This window comes from Temnothorax nylanderi, unplaced genomic scaffold, assembly GCF_030848795.1.
Source record: "Temnothorax nylanderi isolate EJ_2023f unplaced genomic scaffold, tnyl_v1.0 TNYL_tig0026_pilon, whole genome shotgun sequence".
NCBI classification, from domain to species: Eukaryota; Metazoa; Arthropoda; class Insecta; order Hymenoptera; family Formicidae; genus Temnothorax; species Temnothorax nylanderi.
The window spans coordinates 1,331,432-1,350,495 of record NW_027249088.1 but is presented as its reverse complement, the minus strand read 5'-3'; the positions used below and the strand labels follow the sequence as shown (position 1 = coordinate 1,350,495).

At 38.8% G+C, this 19,064-nt stretch overlaps 1 protein-coding gene across 2 annotated transcripts in view; it reads left to right on the top strand.

The window, feature by feature from the left end:
* Sk (small conductance calcium-activated potassium channel) overlaps window positions 1-19,064 on the top strand; it is a 198,331-nt gene that overhangs the window by 70,181 nt on the left and 109,086 nt on the right. For both annotated transcript variants that reach the window (XM_071701574.1, XM_071701573.1), the window contains exon 4: window positions 9,883-10,104. In XM_071701574.1, the coding sequence (XP_071557675.1) occupies window positions 9,883-10,104 (222 nt within the window). The remainder of the gene's footprint in view (window positions 1-9,882; window positions 10,105-19,064) is intronic.

The following is a 19,064-nucleotide window of genomic DNA, read 5'->3' as shown; positions in this document are numbered from 1 at the left end:
AAAGTCAAATTATTTCATCTTTAGAAGAAGATAAAATAAAATACGTATTTTGTTTTACTTTTTTGAAACAATGAAAGTTATAATTTCCGAATTAATATTTTTGATTATTCCAAATATTGCACAGCCAAAGTCGAATCACCTCACATCTAACATCAAATATCTTTAATTAAACCCGACATTAAATTTCTTCTAATGAAAACTCGCACACAATTTGCACGATTTTTGCCTTTTCTGGGACACTCTATGCTCATCAGCCTCGTTCTATTGTTTCTATATTTTCCTGGCCGCATTCGTAATTTGCTTAGTTTCTGAGTGGAAATCCTCTCTCAGGCGAGAGCGCAAACCAAAATTTCCGTCGTCATTAAACAAGATTCGCATCATATGAGAAAAGGGGGTCGGGACGAGGGTGGCGGGAGCCAGTTCTCGCGACATTGTTAGTTTAATTATGTCTCCTTGGCGCATGGAAACGCGCCTGCGGGCTAAGGCTTCCGTTGACGTTTTTGGCCGATCGCCAACCAGGGTACCTCCTCATGCATGCCATGGAGATACGCCCGCGACGAGAACCCCTTGACATTTTCCGCGGGTTGAGTAATCGCTGGGAAATACGGAGATGGGCCAATCGAATACATACACGATACCCGTGTGCACAAGTGATGCGTTTGATACCGTTGCACAAACGCATACTCTCAATCGCATACAAACAATTCTATATTGTTTCAATCAACGTGGCAACAGTACTGTTTTTCTCAAATATTTAAAAATCTAAATTATACTCATACGCGAAATATATCTGTCATTGTCATTTATTTTTGATAACCGTTCATAAATATTTATTTTTGAGTTACAATGGTTTACTCGCGCCCGATTGTGTATTGTTTTCTCATCAAGTACTTGGAAACCGTCCGGTATCTCTTTGATGTAAAATTACGATAGAGCGACATGTTTTGTTAACCGCGAAAGGATTAAAGAGAAAATACCAGCGGAAAAACGAAAACATCAGGGTGTTTTTAGGACAGTGTGGGACAGCGTGTTCGTATAAACGTCGCTTTACCTTTACGTTCTGATTACGCGAATACATACGTTTTTTTCCGCTCGTTATCATGTTTTTAATTACAACAAATTTAGACGTGCGGGCAGTACTTTTTCTCATAGCTGCAAGAATTGAATTTTCGCTCGGGATCGTGTATCTCTTTGAAAGAGACTTTTTGCAACGTGGGTTTTTTTCACGTTTCGATTTCTTTCTTTTCTGTCTCATTGCTTTAATATAAAAGACGTTGCCAGATGCAGACGTTTCAACGTAGTTATATATATATATATATATATATATATATACTGAAAATGCATCAGTTTGTTATTTTGTTTTCTATCTGGCGTGTATACCTCGGCTGTTTTTTTTTAACGAATTTACAATCTCGAAATTTTTGTCCTGGAATTTTCGATTCGATTTATTTATTTAATATTTTATATTTTTTGGAAAAAAATACATTTTAAGTATATAACTATTATTAATGTATAAAAAATGGTTTTAATTCGCTATGTGCAGAGAGAGTAGTGGTGCCACGATTGGTGAAATATCGCACATTTTGCTGGAATAGCTGTCAATGATTGTTAAATATTCGAGCTACGTAAACTGTCGTTAGATAACTTGAATCTTAATTTTACTGATGAAAAAATTGTTGTTATATTATATACAAATCAGTTGAAATAGATTTTCGCTATATTTGTTTTAAATATAAGTTAATTTTTCTCTGACTTTTTGCAATGAGCCTTATCGTACAAACGGGATTCGGGCCCATCACTCATGACATTGAATTTAATCCAAGTGCAATATTAAAAGGAAAAGCCTTAGCAATATCGCATATAGTTCGCGTTGAAGAATTGCGCAGTGCAAATATAAGTCATTTAATAAGGTGCAGTATGATACTGCAAACGTCTGTCAATGCTTTTGGAAATGAACAAAATTTAATATCTTCTGTGAAATACATATTTACACGAATGCACGCAACAATTTAAGTTTTTCTTTCGTAATTTTTCCATTACAATGTACTAGATTACTGGAAAATAATAACTGTCACTCCAGCAAATAATGCAAATTTCGGCCACCATGAGCGCCCTAAGTCCTACTTTTCCGCTATAGTATACCATCGCACGGAGCGAATAGAATACCAGATAATTATATATTTTTTCAATACTCGATTGTGAATTGATATAGAATAAATTAATCTACAGATCGTAATTCTTTATTTGTTATTAAAAAATTAAGATAGGTGTTTAAAAAATTCAAAGTATTTTAAAAGTAGTTAATTATTTTTCGGCCAACAATGAAACGTTGACAATATATCATTTTTAATGCTTATCTAAATCAAAATAGAGTTGCGAATTAACTTTTAATATTTTTATATGAATAATAATCTTTTCCGAATAAATACTTAAAAATTATTAGTTTAAAATGCAAAAATGACAGCAAACACCTGCCGGCGGGAACGTGCAAGATGCTTATCTGCAGTTTGCTCGAACATTATGGAAGGCGCGTATGTGTTAGAACGTATAACGCTGCAGAATTTTCTAGAATTTTCTATCTCTTGCTTATAAAGCGACTGGAAGAAAAAGTAACTTTCAAATGGCCTGAGGCGCGAGATTTTTGCTGACCCTAATGAACCCGGTTATGCGATTACACGTGGTTTCTCTCTATCTCTCTCTTTCTCTTTCGGGTTGCTTACTTGCGTTTAGATACGTATATTACACAATAATTACTTTAATTGTTTGAGCAAACACTTGATTTACTTTATTTAACTCATGCCGGTACAAGTTCGTAGGTAATCACTTGCGCGACAAAAAATAGCTTTTTTAATTGGCAGAATTTAATGTTTTTGGTAATTTTAGTCAGAGTTTTCGCAAACAACTTTTAGATGTGATAGCACTTTAATACTTATTCCGAGACATTAAACTTTAACGAAATTTGTCGTGCGGTTTAATTGCAAAAATATATAATGTTGAAAATTCTTGTTTAAATTCCCAAGTTTCCGCCGAGCAGAAATCGATCCCGAATTAATCGAAGAAAGAGGAATAAATGGCGATCCGCGCATATTAATCTTCATTAGCCAATTAATCATGGAGCAACCGCGCGAAGCGCAACGCAAAGCACGATTTGTTCAAAGAGTAGCGCGGGGGAACTTCAGCATCGGTTTTCTATCTGTCCCGGGGACGCTTCTCTCATTATGCGAGATTAAGCACAAAGGATCTGGCCGCAAGCTGCTCCCGCGGGACCTAAATCTGAATCTTTCATTGCGCGTTCTGCATATATTAGCTCGCGGAACTTTTAATTTCGCGCCCGTTCCGTAAGGATAATAGCCGGCATTTGCATAAGGATAACTTTCAGCCGTTTCGCGTTCCGAACTATTCCGCGGGATCACCGACGTGGATAGCCACGTGTCCTTAAGGGGCTATTACAGTGTGACGCCCGAAAAAATGAGCTATTTTTAATGAATTTTTATTTAAAAAGTATTGCATGCATTGGTACAAACTTTTTTTTTTAGTGAAAGGTATACTCTTAGAGAATAGAAAATAATTTTTTTTGTTGCATAAAAATATATATTTATTTAACAATAAATTATAATTCAAGGCCATGAAAAAAAAGGTATGTTGCTGGCGGGGATCATCTGAGCTCTCCAGGTGGTCTGAAATCAAAAATTCAAAAAGATTCTTAATTTGTAAGAGTGTCGCTATTGTCCGTACTAGAATTATTATTTTATATTGTAAATGAACAAAATGGCGGCGTTTTGTGCAAAAGTGTTCGAAAAAAAACGGTTTTTTTTTCGTCGTAATTCGGGCAAAAATATAAGTTAAAATTAAAATTTTTTAATAATTCTAGTACGGACGATAGCCATACGTATGCCGAATATGCTGTAAAAAATCCAGCCCGATTCGCCAAGCCGTTTTTCCGAAATAATCCCTGCCAGGAGAAAAACGCGTTTAAAGTTTTTTTACATGAAAACTTGTATAAAACAGGCACTTACAGCTAATCAGCGATGCCAGGCCCGTACAAAATTCCTTCAGCTTCTTCATAAAAGTCATCTTTAGGCAATCTGGCATGCAATACTTTTTAAATGAAAATTCATTAAAAATAGCTCATTTTTTCGGGTGTCACACTGTAATAGCCCCTTAATCGGCGGAAAAATTCTGTCGAGATTGTACGACGTAAGATCACTTAAGATGAATTTTATTCCCGAGGGGAAAGAACCCCGGTCGTGTTTAAATTATAAATTACCTCTCCTTAATTACCCTCCTTTGTGTCTTAATAATCATCACTCTATAGAAGCATAAACACTAATTAGAAGTTGATCGAGTCAGTTTATGCGCAATTATCTAGTTTACTAGCATCAGTCTTACGCTTACATCACCAGTCATTAATCAATTTAGTTCACGTCCGTAAGGATCTATATCCTAATAACTAGGTCTTCTCTCTCGAGATGCATTACGTGCGAAGACTCGAACGAAGAAATATTACTCGGAACTCTCGATAGAATTTGCAGACTGCCGCATTTACTCGCTTCTGGAGAGTGGTAAATTGCCGCGCTACTTTTTCCTTCTTCGGTGGATCGCTTTCGAATTGCGGCGACGATCGCAGTGAGAGAGAGAGAGAGAGAGAGAAAGAGAGTGCGGAGAGAATTGGCGTGCCAACCGTACTTCTTTTACGTGATCGCTCCCTCAACTTCGTCGATCACTCGATTGGTCCTCGATTGGAACGCGGAAGATTCTCTTTCCTCGCTCGCGTAGAAAACTTAGCGCGCTCGCCCGCAATTCTGCGACAAGCTATCCAAACTTCGTTGCGCGAAGCGAAGCGAACGGAGCGGTCGGTAATTAGCGAGGCGCGGCTAATTAAGCGAAGAGAAACTTAATCAATGTCTCGGTTTTTTCTTTCCGAGCGCGGTTATTACGCGCATTAATTCTGCGCGCTTGGCGGTAAACCATCGGCAAATGGAGAAGAGTTAGCGGTAATCTTTCATCGTCGGGCATATTGCGAATATTAATTGTTGCAGAGATAGAACGACTGCAGGATTATTTGTACAAGACGGAAGATTAATTATTTATTTAGAATTTAGAACGCTTTTGTGCAGAGTTATGAACTGAACGCGAATTAAATGCTTTTGCAATATAAGGATTGTAAGAATTATCTTTACAGATTCGATTTTGATCCGCAAAAACATGTATATAATTGGATATTGAGTTTTTGTTTACATTCAATATTGATCGCCCGTAGCCTCTCAGTTCCGAAAAAAGGCTTTGAATCATGATAAAAAGATGATTCGAGTCCCTTCGATAAGGGTATCAATCCTCAGGAAAAACCCACGGGATGATCCTTCGCGAACGTGATCCGATTCTTCACTTCGATGTGTCTGATTGTGAAATAAGGACATAGTAATGGTTATTCTTCGTTTATAGGTTTATATTATTCTTTTTCTTCAACACGACGTTGGTTTTTTCAAAAAATAAATGCTTTTATATAGTTTATACCAATATTTCATTATTTATACAAATTATTAATCTCATTCAATCAATTAAAAATCAAAACTACAGTATGGTCGAAACTTTTTATTGTTTAAGTAAATAGAATTTTAGTCATTTAAATTTCTTTTTAACGTTTTAACGAGGATTTCTATTGATACAATTTTTATTTAATAAAATGGTTAATCTATACTATTTTATAATATGTACTCTTAAAATTCGCGTAATAGTTTAATTTATTCTTTATTTATTATTATTTATTTTTAATTTGTGCTGAAGAAAACCAAGTAAGGTCGAAACGTTCACATGTTTTATTGATCTTTGGACAATAAATTATCGAATATTTTTATAACTTATAAACCTTTAATTGTTCAAATTTGGTCTCTCAACTCTCTTAATTTGAAAATATACTTAATTTTAAAACTTGAAGAGTTAGGCGAATGGATTCTTTATGGTGAATTCGATTCCAGATAGATCAGAAGGTCTCTAATTCGAAAAAAAGCATGATAGTACCGTAAACTCTTTACGGTAGTTTTGCCTGGTTCGTAATTGATTGCGAGTTCTCACATTTCCATGCCATCGCAGCTGATGGGTTTAACTCGAAACTAAATTTGCTCTTCCGGCGCTCAAAGAGTTAATCGCCGGTCCTTCGACTCACGCACGAGCGGTAGCTCAGCTGGCGAAAGTGGTGTACCGTCGATAAGATTAGAGACGCCAATCCGTTAATCTGTCGTTATCCAGCATTCCCGGGACCCGGCATCGTAAATCTGCGCGACGTGGCGGAATCCCAGGTCTCCGCGGGATCCCAGGTTTCTCACTCTCTACTTCTTCGCGTGGATCAATCGATTTGCCATTTCCGGGACGATCTCTTCGACGTCGCATCCACACATTATTCTTTTTTTCTGTCTCTCTGTCTCTCTCTCTCTCTCTCTTTCTGTCTCTCTCTCATTTTCTTCCCTACAACCCCCTTGAGCGTGTCCGAGTGCTCTCCTCAGCGTTCGTCGTTTGTTTCATCCCCTGAACCAAACAAACAACCGAACTTTTAGTCTAGCAATCCCTTAGACCGGTTTATACGAAGTTAGTGGAGAGGCAAATTCGATATTAAGATCACTCGTTCGCTCCTCGAAGCGAGCTGGTTAGTGTGTATTTGAGAACGTTAGCATTCGTGAAACACAAGGAAGACGCGAGAAACGCGAGATGGCGATGAAACAATCTTTCAAGTTTGAAAAAGATTAAGAGCGATGGCAAGATTCTCGAGGGTACACGTCGCCCGAGACGAACAAATATTGATGGCACGACGGGACGAAGTTTCTCAGAGAAATCGAGACTTGCCGACTTGTTCACGATCTCGCGAGTGGCCCAGCCGTTCGAACGAGTCAAGTGGGATGGATAGGGAGGAGGGATAAGCCGGTTTATACGAAATTAGTGGAGAGGCAAATTCGATATTTTAAGATCACTCGTTCGCTCCTCGAAGCGAGCTGATTAGTGTGTATTTGAGAACGTTAGCATTCGTGAAACACAAGGAAGACGCGAGAAACGCGAGATGGCGATGAAACAATCTTTCAAGTTTGACAAAGATTAAAAGCGATGGCAAGATTCTCGAGGGTACACGTCGCCCGAGACGAACAAATATTGATGGCACGACGGGACGAAGTTTCTCAGAGAAATCGGGACTTGCCGACTTGTTCACGATCTCGCGAGTGGCCCAGCCATTCGAACGAGTCAAGTGGGACGGGTAGGGAGGAGGGATCCTCGCTCTTGAGATATCGGCGTAACGAGGGAAGGTCGAGCATACATCCCTGGCGGTACGAGGGCTTTCCATTCGCTTACTTGCCCGGCAACTTGTCTCCCACTTGACTCGCTCGTTGACTACGGATGAGCGGGTGCTCGCGAGTGGCAACTAGCCCGCGGCTGACTGGAATATGGTTACACACAGTAAGACAACGATGTCCGTCCACATACGTGTGGAGCTTCCAGGATATTCTCGCTACGCCGGTCCATGTCGCTGCACCGAAACGGATGGCTTCCTACGTCGCGGTAAATCATAATAAGTACGCCGGTAGCGAGCAATCGGTAGTGAACAATCAGAGAGTCATATGTGAAATATCTAACATCTATGCTTGGAGAAAACAAAATTAGTTTTGGTGACTATAATGTGACAATTATTTGAAATTTTAATATCCGCAACTAATTTTATAAAGACAAAAATGTAAATTATTTAGAACTACCAAAACGTAGTCGTGGCAACAAATGTGAAATAACTTAATATTTGCAGCAGCAATATAAAAATTGTTAAAGAAACTATGTTGATACAGTTGGATGTTAATATTAGAATTTTATTAATTATATAAAGTATTAAATAATATAAATATATTTAATAATTAATATATTTATATATTTATATATTTAATTAATTAATTAAGTGAAATAGCAAGGCAACTATAATAATATATAAGCTTTTTTCTTTTTCTCTGTTTCTTTCATGTATAATAAATGTAAAAACGTTCTTCCATTTTAATATGTTCAAACATTTTCTAAAATAAATTATTGTGCTGTAATGACACATTATAATGTACTTTTTCTATTAATAATAATTTTTCGTTAATGTTGTTATTTTACATTATTATTTTTTTATAGTTCATCCAACTGTATTTATTATAAACGGTGTAACGATATAAATAACATTACTATGTTTCTTTAATTCATTATTTTTCTTACCATAATTTTATAATACACAGTTTAAATACTATTTTTTCTTTATTTTTTCTAATTGCTAGTGTTACTTTTTTCTCTGAGCGTAATAGCGACATTTAATCACATTTTTAATATCCTTAATTTATTGATATTTGATGATAAATACACAGAAAAAAATGATATATTGACAAGTTTAATTGAAAATAACCTTGTCAATTCAATACTAGTATTAATAAAACAGATACATCGTGCTCTTGTTTTAATAAAATGTTATTTGTTAATACATACGTTTTTATTAATACTAATATTGAGTTAACAAGATTATTTTCAATTAGATTAATGCTCTGTTTACATTATTTTTCCCGTGTAAACTGAAATATCGCGGAGTTAGAATTCCGTAATAAAAGCTTCAAACGGAGACACTCTCTGATACTTTACTTATTGTTGACGTACCGTGTACAAAGTTCGAAGTTTGGAGAATCTTGCGAAACAAGATGCCACCAGGCAGTTTCGTTCACGAGAGCGCGACAATTGCTGCCCTTCCGTCGTGTTACGTTAGTGTGCTCGTTAATGTTTCTCATTTGTACTCACAGATAATGCGCGCACTCGAACTTGCCTCTCTGCTAATCTCGGATAGACCAACCACTCATAGTCTAGCAGTAGCGCCGAGCTAGCAGTCGGCGTAGATGACGAGCGCGCTTATTTAGGGGCGACGGAGGTAGAAAGCCGCGCGGGCGTCAGGACGAACTGAGATACGGAGGGAAATAAGAAGAGATATCTCATAGCCGTGGGAGCGAGATCGTTACTTGTCTGTTATATTTCTGGGCCGGTTGCACCAACGTTGGTTACCGCTAACTGCGGTTGGCTAAATCTCACCTCTATTTATCCGCGTTATAGCGAGAATAATCCGAGGGAGCGGAGAGTGGGTGACAAGAATTAATTAATAGTTAGAGCTTATCTCCAAAGTGTCTGTCCTGTTATACATATAGCTAGTTAATACGAATAATTTTTACATAAACTTACTTTCCTCGTTTATGACATAGCTAGAGTTTAGGCAGAATTTGAATTTTCTTCCGCTTAACAACCTGCTTAAACAAGGCTGATAATATTAAATTAATCTGTTATCTTTGTGCAATATTATTAACTTAATTCTTATTGATTTAATATTCCTTCTTGATATTGTCGTTACATTCTAGTAAGGAATTTACTAAATGGTTAGGTGCAACTGGTCCTTAAGCCTAATTGCATCGTTACCAGTAAAGTTAGCCAAATTTTCTTTGTCCGTGTCGTAGTTAGACCATCAAAGTCTAGAGAGGAACTAGAGACACCTAAAAGGAGAGTCAGAATTAATCATGCAAGGCTGTCTCGGTTGCCGTTAGGTTCAACGACATTGTCTTGATCGAGTTTACCGTAGTTGACACGTAGGACGATTGATCTCCAGTCGTTGTAATTAGGCCCGGCACTAGAGAGCCGACCGAAGTTAGTTAAATCCGCGGTGCAACTGTTGGTGCAACCGTGCAACTGATCCCGTGTCCGTCCACGACCACGTGTCCGTCTAACGCTATCTTGCACTTGTGCTGTCTGTCACGTCGTCCACGTGCACCGCGAACACGCATTCCGCGAACAGGAAATGGGTGTATTTTATTAACCAACGTTGTTATATCGGTATTAACGCCCACCCAGTTCCCGTGGTGGTGCAAGTCGTCCTCGTCGACGATGGCGGCGGCGGCGGCGCCCTCCTCCATGGCCGTGGTGCCCGGTCCAGCATCCGCCGGCGCCGCTTCCGGCACTCAGGGCGGCCAGGGCGTCGTACTATGTCCACGTACGCTGTCGCAGGTGCGACGGTCACGACTACGCCGGGCCCTCACCGAGGCGACCTCCGAGACCGTCAACTACGTCAAGATGGTGCGAGATGACGATTTTTCGCTATCAAAGTCCTATTATGCGCGCATACCGGGTGTTCCAGACTTCAACACGACCCCTCGCCACGATCTTGATCCTCGAATTTTTAACGCCTCGGCATAAAAGAGGCATTCCCCAAAATTTTACTGTTATTCCAAATTTACGCATTAATTAATCAAAAATGTTTCTTCCTTTTTTTTGCTCATTTATTTACGCTCGTGACAAAACTTGTGTTTTATTATCATTCCATTTAACTGCCCCGTCATTTGTATTAATTTGAATACATACATAAAATGATATGCGGTTGTGAGGGAAGCACGCGACTTCTGGGATACCCTGTATGCGAATATGCCTTGCATAACATACGCACATGCACGCACAACGCGATTGTACTAGTGATGATACTAGCGGGAACGTTCGAATGTTTGACACCCCGTGTAGACGTTATTAAATAACGACGTCTGGTAGAAATGGTCGATGTTATGCTTCCGCGCGAGCTTCCCATTTATGGTCTTTCACACCAGACGCCGTAATTTCATTTACGTGCACGTAAAACGTGGTGAAAACTGTCACGGACACAGCACAATTTGCAACGTATGAAAAGATTTGATAAAAATCTACAAATGATGTAAAATTGTTCTCCAATCTACGGAGTCATAATGGTAGGTTGTTAGTGATCGAGCATGTATTAATTCGTTGAATCAATGTTTTTTTTAAACGCATTTTTGCAGTTGAGTTATTTTCGATATTTGACAAATTTTAGCAGGAGTTTAAGCGACAAATAATCGTACCACAGAAAATATTTGATTGCTGGAGGAAGTTAAATACATTTAATTCCAAGTTTAGTATATGTAACGTAAACTATAGCATCTCAGAAATAAATGCGCGCTCTTATCAATAAAAGATATTTGAGAATATGAGCCTAAGAAGTTATTTAAAAAAATAGCTGTTTCTTATTATAAAATAATCTTTATTTGAAGGTATACTATACTGAAAATACATTCAGTACATACTGCAGGTATTATGTTATCATATTTAAACAGCAGAAATGTACCTATAAATATTGCAATACGCGGAAGCTTACACGGGCGCATAAAAATGCAAAGGCCATGTAAAAAAATGAAAGCATTTGCAATAAAATCTCACGAGTTTTCGCGAGCTCGCGTTCGCGTTAAGGAAAGTGCATCTGGCAAATATTGATCGTAACAATCTGCGCTTTACGTCGCTGTACTTCTCGCGTACGGGACGCATTTCCGTATAGTAAACGGCGAAACGGACGAGACGGGAAATAAAATAAAATCCTCCCACGAGCGTACTACACGAGCGAACGCCTCCGTATATATGCGCGCGGTCGGTCGCGGAAATCTCGTCTTCGCGCGCGCGAGAACTTTTGGTAGCCAAACACGGTTTTGGTAGCCAAGAACGCGAGTTGTCGGAAAAGATTGCTCGACCGAGCGTCACACAAAAACTTTTGCGAGTTCCATTCCGCGAGACGTATACACAATTTACAAAATCCCTTCTCTTCCACTGACGCCGGCAGACTTTTCTAATATCGCGAGAATTTTAAAGCAGCAGCGAACTCGACGTGTATTTCTAAATATCCCGGAAGATTACCGCGTCGCAAAGTAACACCGTATTTTATATAAATGATAAAAATTATTTTGAATAGAAAATTATTTTGAGCAAAAACTGCAGTTTATGGCAAGGCAAGGATTTCTTAATTGATCTTTTTAACCTATTTTTTATCAAATTTTATTTTATAATATTGTTACGTTACATATTGTATGAAAATATTTAAGTAAAGTAATAATTTTTGTTATCGCGTGAATTTTCATGTTGGAATAAAATTAAACAATTCTGATCTGCACGCGCGGTGAAACGTAAAAAAAATGGCGCCGACGCTGAATTTGGAGTCGATCCAACGATGTTAAATTCCCGTACACCACGCTCGTCGATTGTTAAGTGTAACTACGGAGATGTAACTCTTTGATTTTTATCTGCGGAATATAAAAACGCTTTCCGATAGCTGACCTAGCCGTAAATATTTCAACGCCAGCTTTTCGCGCGATCGTTTCGTAGTATTTCGGTTAAAATGCAGATCGGCAGATTTATTATGTTATATATTTTTAAATCTCTTGCGCGTAAATTTTCTGACGGAATTCCTAGCGTACTCCGTTTAAGTTTTTTTTTTCACCTAAATTAATAATTAACTTGATTCAATTCACGTATTTATTCTTTTATCATATGTTTTTCCGGATTTTAACACATTCGATCACTAACTCCTGGAAAAAGGATAGAATAAAAATTATGACTATTAATTTAAACTATTGGTAAAAATTATAATCTTACAGATCACTCGTGTTGCAGTAACTTTATTTTTAATTAACAAAACGCCCAAGAGGGTTATAAAAATTACAAGTATAAAATAGATTTACAATTGAAATGTATATATGTTGTCAAATTACAACTACATTGCATAAAGGTAATGTTCAGTATGTCCCCCAACAACCACGACGTACACAAGTGTCTTGTAAGTAGAGTCAGCAAGCATGAGCGGACTCACGGAGTTTCGTGTTTCGCAAGCGTTTCGGCGAACTTTCAAGGGAATGCTTGCCGAATGAAAATGGCGTGTGTTTCCGTTCTGGACGTGGAACGCACGATTTCCGCCGGATGTTCCGCAAACATCTGCAATGCCCCCTTCGATCTTCCCCGAACGATCCCTGTTCAAACGCCGCTCAATGCGCGTTCCACTGTGTGTACATGCAAGATATGTTCTCACCCATGTAGTTAATGTCAGCAACGTGTACAGGACGATCCAGAAGTACCCGCGAGGATCTCTCGATGTGTATCGAGATCGAAAAATAAAGATATAGATATTGTATTACCTCTCGCGTTTATATTAGACTTTTACGATGCTTTTACGATGCTTCAAGAATCTCGAGATTCACGTACATCTGTGAAGATCGTAGATCATATAAATCTAAAAGTCCACATTTTCAATCTCGATAATCTTGAGAATCTCCTTGCATTCTTAAATTTTTCAAAGAACTTGCATTTCCATGCTTTTAATTTTTTTACATTAAAAAGCTCTATATTATTTCTGGTATTATATAAGAAATTAAATGTTTGAAAGAATTTAACGGTTTCACAATTTTCAAGTCTTTGGATTATTCAGCATCGCACCGCGTTTGCATTTTTAAACGGTCAGATCTCGAGCCGTCAGTTTTTTTCCTTGTGTCGGACTCCCGGGTTCTGATATCCGGAGATTTCGGGATTCTTGAAATCCTCGTGCGAACGTCTCGCCACCTCGGCCACCTGACGCTTGGGCCAAGGCGGTACTTCCGGATCGCTCTGTACAGCATGCTCTCGCACGCCTCGTCGCCCGGTACCACCGGCAGAAGTTAGTTCTGTTTCCCTTCCGCCAACCCTGACCTGCATTCTCAAATGGCCGTGTACGTATATCAAAGGAGCGCGAAGCCCCAACCGGATGGAATTCCACCACGGCCGCTTCGCTCGCTCTTTCTTTTGCCCTTTTGCGGATCGGCATAAAGCGGCTTTGCGCGCGTGTCAGTCAATTGACAAACGAGAAGCACGAATTGATTTCAGCTCGATCGACGCGCGAACAAGACCGAAAGCGCGTCAAAACTACCCCACGCTGCCGGCAGCCGTCTTTTCCTTTCTAAATTTTTTATTCGTTAATTCTACATTCTTCGGTCGACTGACGATGTTGAAGAGATCTTGAACTTGTACAGTTCCAGATCTCTTCTCGAATCCTTCAGTTTTCCGATTCTTTTTTCAATATTTAAACGAAGAACGTTTTTTCTCAGAATTGTTTCCAAGATATTTGCAATAGATTATCGGAAAAGAAAGTAGAGCCAAACTTAACTGAAACGTTCCGCTTAATTAGATCAACTTTTATTTTCCGAAATTGCAATTTTATCGCGGTTTGTCTACCAGGAATGATAATTATAAATACCCTGCTAGTCAATTCTTAACAATTACTTTGATTGAAACTTCAGATTCATAATATCTATGATTCTTGAATTTTACGAGCGAAGAATCTTGAAGTACCACCCTCGCAATCCATCAAATGGCGGAAAAACAACGTGAAACAGCAGATGTAAACGGCTGTTCTTGAAAAGCGTTAAGAAAATAGAAATCCGGGCCGTCGTCGTTTAATGGCCGCGTCGAGATTGCGAGAAAAAAAAACAGAGCCAACGGATCAGGAAAAAAAGCCGATCGATCTGCCCCGATGATCGACGAGTACGAACAAATATAGAACAAATCTGAAAAACGTCGATGTCCCACGTTTCAGAGTGCAGGTGAGCGTTGATACTTCAACTTAAGTACGGAGTACGTAGTTTCTTTTTTACACGAGTATTGGATTACCCTTAGATTTCCCCAGGCCCACTCCCCTCCTTGTCTGAAAAGAAGCACTCGTAGCTGCACGGAGTGCACAAGTTTGCTGCGAAAATTTATAGCGCGCAACTTCTCCGCATTATGTGCAAAACATCGAGAGAGGAATTACTAATGTGCAAGCGACGCCGCCGTTACACGTTACAGCGAAGAAGACGATTATAAAATAACGCCGGCAAATTGTTGACATTTATCTAACCTTTTTAAATGTTAGGACGGGCAGGAAAAAGTGCTAAAGTGAAAATTTTCAACGGGAGAAGTCCTTTTATTTATCCGTTCTGTCGTTTCAATTATAACGAAAGCCAAACAGGTTTATGTATTTCTCCTCCATAATAAAGAGCAGCGAGATAGATTGCGCTTTTACAGTATGACGAATATTTCAGGCTTTAATTTTAGTAATTCACGTTTTCTCTCGCTAGATTTTTACACCCACACTAGAATCATGAACAGTTTAATCGATCTATTATAATATTAACTGTTAATTAAATATCTACTACGAAATATTATTCTGCGACAAGAGATACTACATGTACATTAAATATCAATTACAAAAGACTCTTTAATTAATATTACAGAATTACGAGTCACCAATTTCTAACTGAACCTTGATGTACGCGCTTCTCACTCAGACTATTATTAAATCAATATTAAATTCGCATTTATCAGATTTTAATTAAACCGTTCGTCCTCTAAAATCACATGGCGCAATATAACGTTCTGAATCTATCTCGCAATTTACTCTCGAATGACGTAAAAGTCTTCCGCCATATGTTTCGCGCTTCCTCCATTAAAGCACTCGTCGAACATCGCGTAAAATACCGCACGAGAGCGCGCGGAAAAGCGCAAATTAGTCGACCGTGAAAAAGCTGAATAGGATTCGAAAATATAATGTTTAATCAATTCTTGTCGTTCTTCTTGCGTCGCCGTTTTTACGGCGACTTCCCAGTTACGGCAATTTCTCTTTTCATAAATCCGGCAAAGAATGTTGGATTACCGCCGGTTACCGTCGCGTAACCGATTCGCCGCGGGCTTCGCGCGCGCGCGCGCGCGCGCGTAACGTCGTAATATCCCACGAGAAAAGCGGAAAGCGATTTCGCAAACAATAAAATGCTTCGCAAGATTTCACATTCACGTCTAATACGAGCGTCGCCGCACCGATTATTTCGAGCGACGGGCGATCGCCGGCGAACGACGGCGAATGTCGTGATTCCAATTGGGATCGTTCGATTGACGTTTTATTAAAATGTTGAAATCCCGATTTTAATGCAAGCGCAAGCGGACGGAAGTGGGACGCGAGCGGATATTGGTTTCGAGAAGTACGGGCCTTTACGTCTTTTGTTCCTCGCTCGACTGCGATTTTTCATCCGTCACGCTTTCCCACGTTCTTTCCTCTTCCCACTTCTATTTCTCTCTTTCTCCCCGTTTCGTTCTCTCGCTCAGGTATTTTTTTCTCCCGCGTAAGCGGCGGCGAGTTGGGCGAGCCAGCTATCCGTGAAGCAATGCATTATCGCGTCGCGTGGAGCGGACTGGCCGCTTCCGGCGCCGCGACGTCTGATTTTATACGCCGGACAGATTTCGGAATGAGCCTGTTAACGTTGAAAAATTGCGTGCGAAGAACGTTTGATAGGGGAAGCCGTGTCCCCGCATATATGCGAGGACGCACGATAACACGCAACGACTAAAGAGCCTAGGCTAATGGGAACGAGATAGAGATCGCGCGGAAGCGGAAGTAACGATGCCCGGCTAGCGGAGGAGAAATGTGTCGCGCGATACACACGCGAAATACATTAGCGCGAGGAAAAGTTTTCCGTCTCTCGAGCCACGTCTCTCCGTGAAAATTTCCGTTTTTATTCTCTCCCTTCGCGACCGTCGTTACGCGAAGACTTCGAGTTCGACTTCAACTTCTAGGGAGAGATAAAAGAAAGCTTGAGATAGTCAGTTGCATAATGACGAGATGGACCAAGAAAACTACTTCTAATTGTAAGCTCAATCGTCATTAACGTTAGACAACAATGTTGGACAATTATTCCCGCGATACTTACATTTGAACGAGAGCGATGTTCATCAGCGACGATAATGGCGGTCATTAAGCTTACGTACCTACTTAAATGTCTCAAACTAATTTCTATTAGATCTATGAAATATGGAGCGGGTCTCGTCTCAGTCCCGAGCGAACGGGTCGCGCTCGATTCTAGATCTCGGAATTATTCAAACGGTTCTCAAGCACCGACGATAATTGTCACTGGGACGAAGGGGTTGTGTCTTCTTAAGGAGGTTGGTTAGCGTCCCGCTGCGGGGCAGGCGGCGCGGCAGGGGGAAAGCATGTAGGTTAGATTTTCGTCGCGTGAAATAAACGAGTTTTAGCAAATAAATATGTGGAATGCATTCAATTACTATTTCTTAAGGTCTAAAAAGAGTTGTTTGTACAATTGAAACCCAAATACGTTATTATATCCACGTTGAAATGTGGAAATAATAAATGTGGTCCTGTTTTATTTTTACAATTTCTTGATAACTATAAAGACGAATCATTTCAGTCTTCGAGAAAGTTCTTCCTAAATATGTAAAGAATTATTTGCACCTATTTTTATTAAATTCTTATCATTTTTAATATGCTTTCGAGAGTTACGTTACAGGTTAGGTAACATTTTTGCTGTGTCGCGTGTATAAGAGAGAAACAAGAATATAACTTCAATTAATTACTTGACAACCATGCAGACAATTATCTTCAACTTTGGCATGGACGAGAGATTTCTATAGACGAATATTTTCCATAAATTTAAACTAATTCTTATCAAATTGATTTGAGACACCCACCCTCCTTAAGAGAACATTTATCTTTAACGAGAACAAGTTTAATAATGCTTCGCATCGGAATCAACCGCTTCGCGAATAAATTGCCGAAACGACTTTGGAAGGGACACACACCTTCAAATGAAACCGCTCAAATCTGATTTAATTATTGCGTATTTTTGCTTGATCCTTTACAAAGGAATCTGTATACCACATTTTTGCAATAGTTTTTATAATTCATCGGCTTAAATACTACATGGAAAATAATTAAAGGACTAACTAATTATTGAGCATTTTACGAAGAGAGCGGAAGGAAAGGCTCGCGTCGGGGAAAAGTAGAAAACTAATTAATAGATGCAAATTCCGCTCGAGGTATTCTGAATGTGGAACCTAATTAGGACGCCAAGTTGGTGCAACAAAAAGCCGGGAAGCTAGACTGACTAACGCTTCTTGTAGGGCGAGTTCTTTTAGGATAATAGTGCGATATGGATCTTCTTCTGTAACTTTAGTTGAGTCATTACAAGATTCTTAATCTCGATAAGTTCTATGATGACAAATGTGCTCCGAGAGAAAAAGACGCGCCAACAAAGCCATTGTTACATAATGAACTCATTACATAATACGCAACGTAATTAAAAAAGAGCTTTTTATCAGGTAAAATTATTTATATGTTCCTATATATTATTGCGTTCTTTACGTTAATTTAAAACAGAATAAAAAAAACTATTCTGAGCGATAGTAAAAAAAACCCTGCGTACACTATAAAACTCTATAACTATCTATTGCATACAATTGTATGTACCTTAAATTTTGTGTATCTATCCTTTTTTATGTAAAAATTCAATTGTGATGTATATTAATGTTTTTATTTATTAATGTTTTTAATGTAAAAATATCTACACAATTCTCAAATTTCAAATTGTCAAATTTTTTACAGTATACGTCGGACAACGAGATAGATCAAAATCCTTTCCCGCGATCATTCCCGAATTATCGCTCGTCCGGATATCTGAAGGTGGGTACATTTCTCGGCGAGTGAGGTTGCGGACTGACATAATGGCCGGATGAAAAATGAGGACGGGAACACAGAGCACCGCGCTCGCAACCGGGCGCCGTCGGACATGCCGGCGTGTTTTACCACTGGCAAGTAGTTGTGTAGCGCGCGCCGGAATGCGGAGGATGTGTTTTCCTCCCTCGGTACCGGCGGCGGCGCACAGTGGGGCCGATTCCCGAAAAGCTGGCCAAAAGTCGAAAAATTAAGATATTTACTTGAAACTTGGTATATAGGGGTTTTTGGGGTCGCTGATAACGAATTTTAAGTCAAAATTAAAAAAAAACAAAATGGCGGCTACGAAATACTAAAATGCATATCTATAAACCGTTATTTTTATTTAATTTATGTGAAACGTGGAATTTATAGGTTTTCGGGGTCGCAAATAACGAATCTGGAAACAAAATGAATGGCAGATGTAAAATGACGAATACAAAATTTCTAAAATCCATAATTTTTATTTATTTTATGAAAAAACTTGTGACAAATAAATTAAGAAGTACAATACAAAGCCGAATGTAAAAAATAAATTTGTGTTTACAAAAATATTAATCTAATATTTCCATACAAATAGTTACATACAAGTACCTAATATTTACATAAAATTTACATAATTTTTTTAGAACATTCCACGGTCACCGTGCCCGGTCTGGACTACATCGTTTAACATTCTTTTTGAATTTATATATTGTATTCAACACAA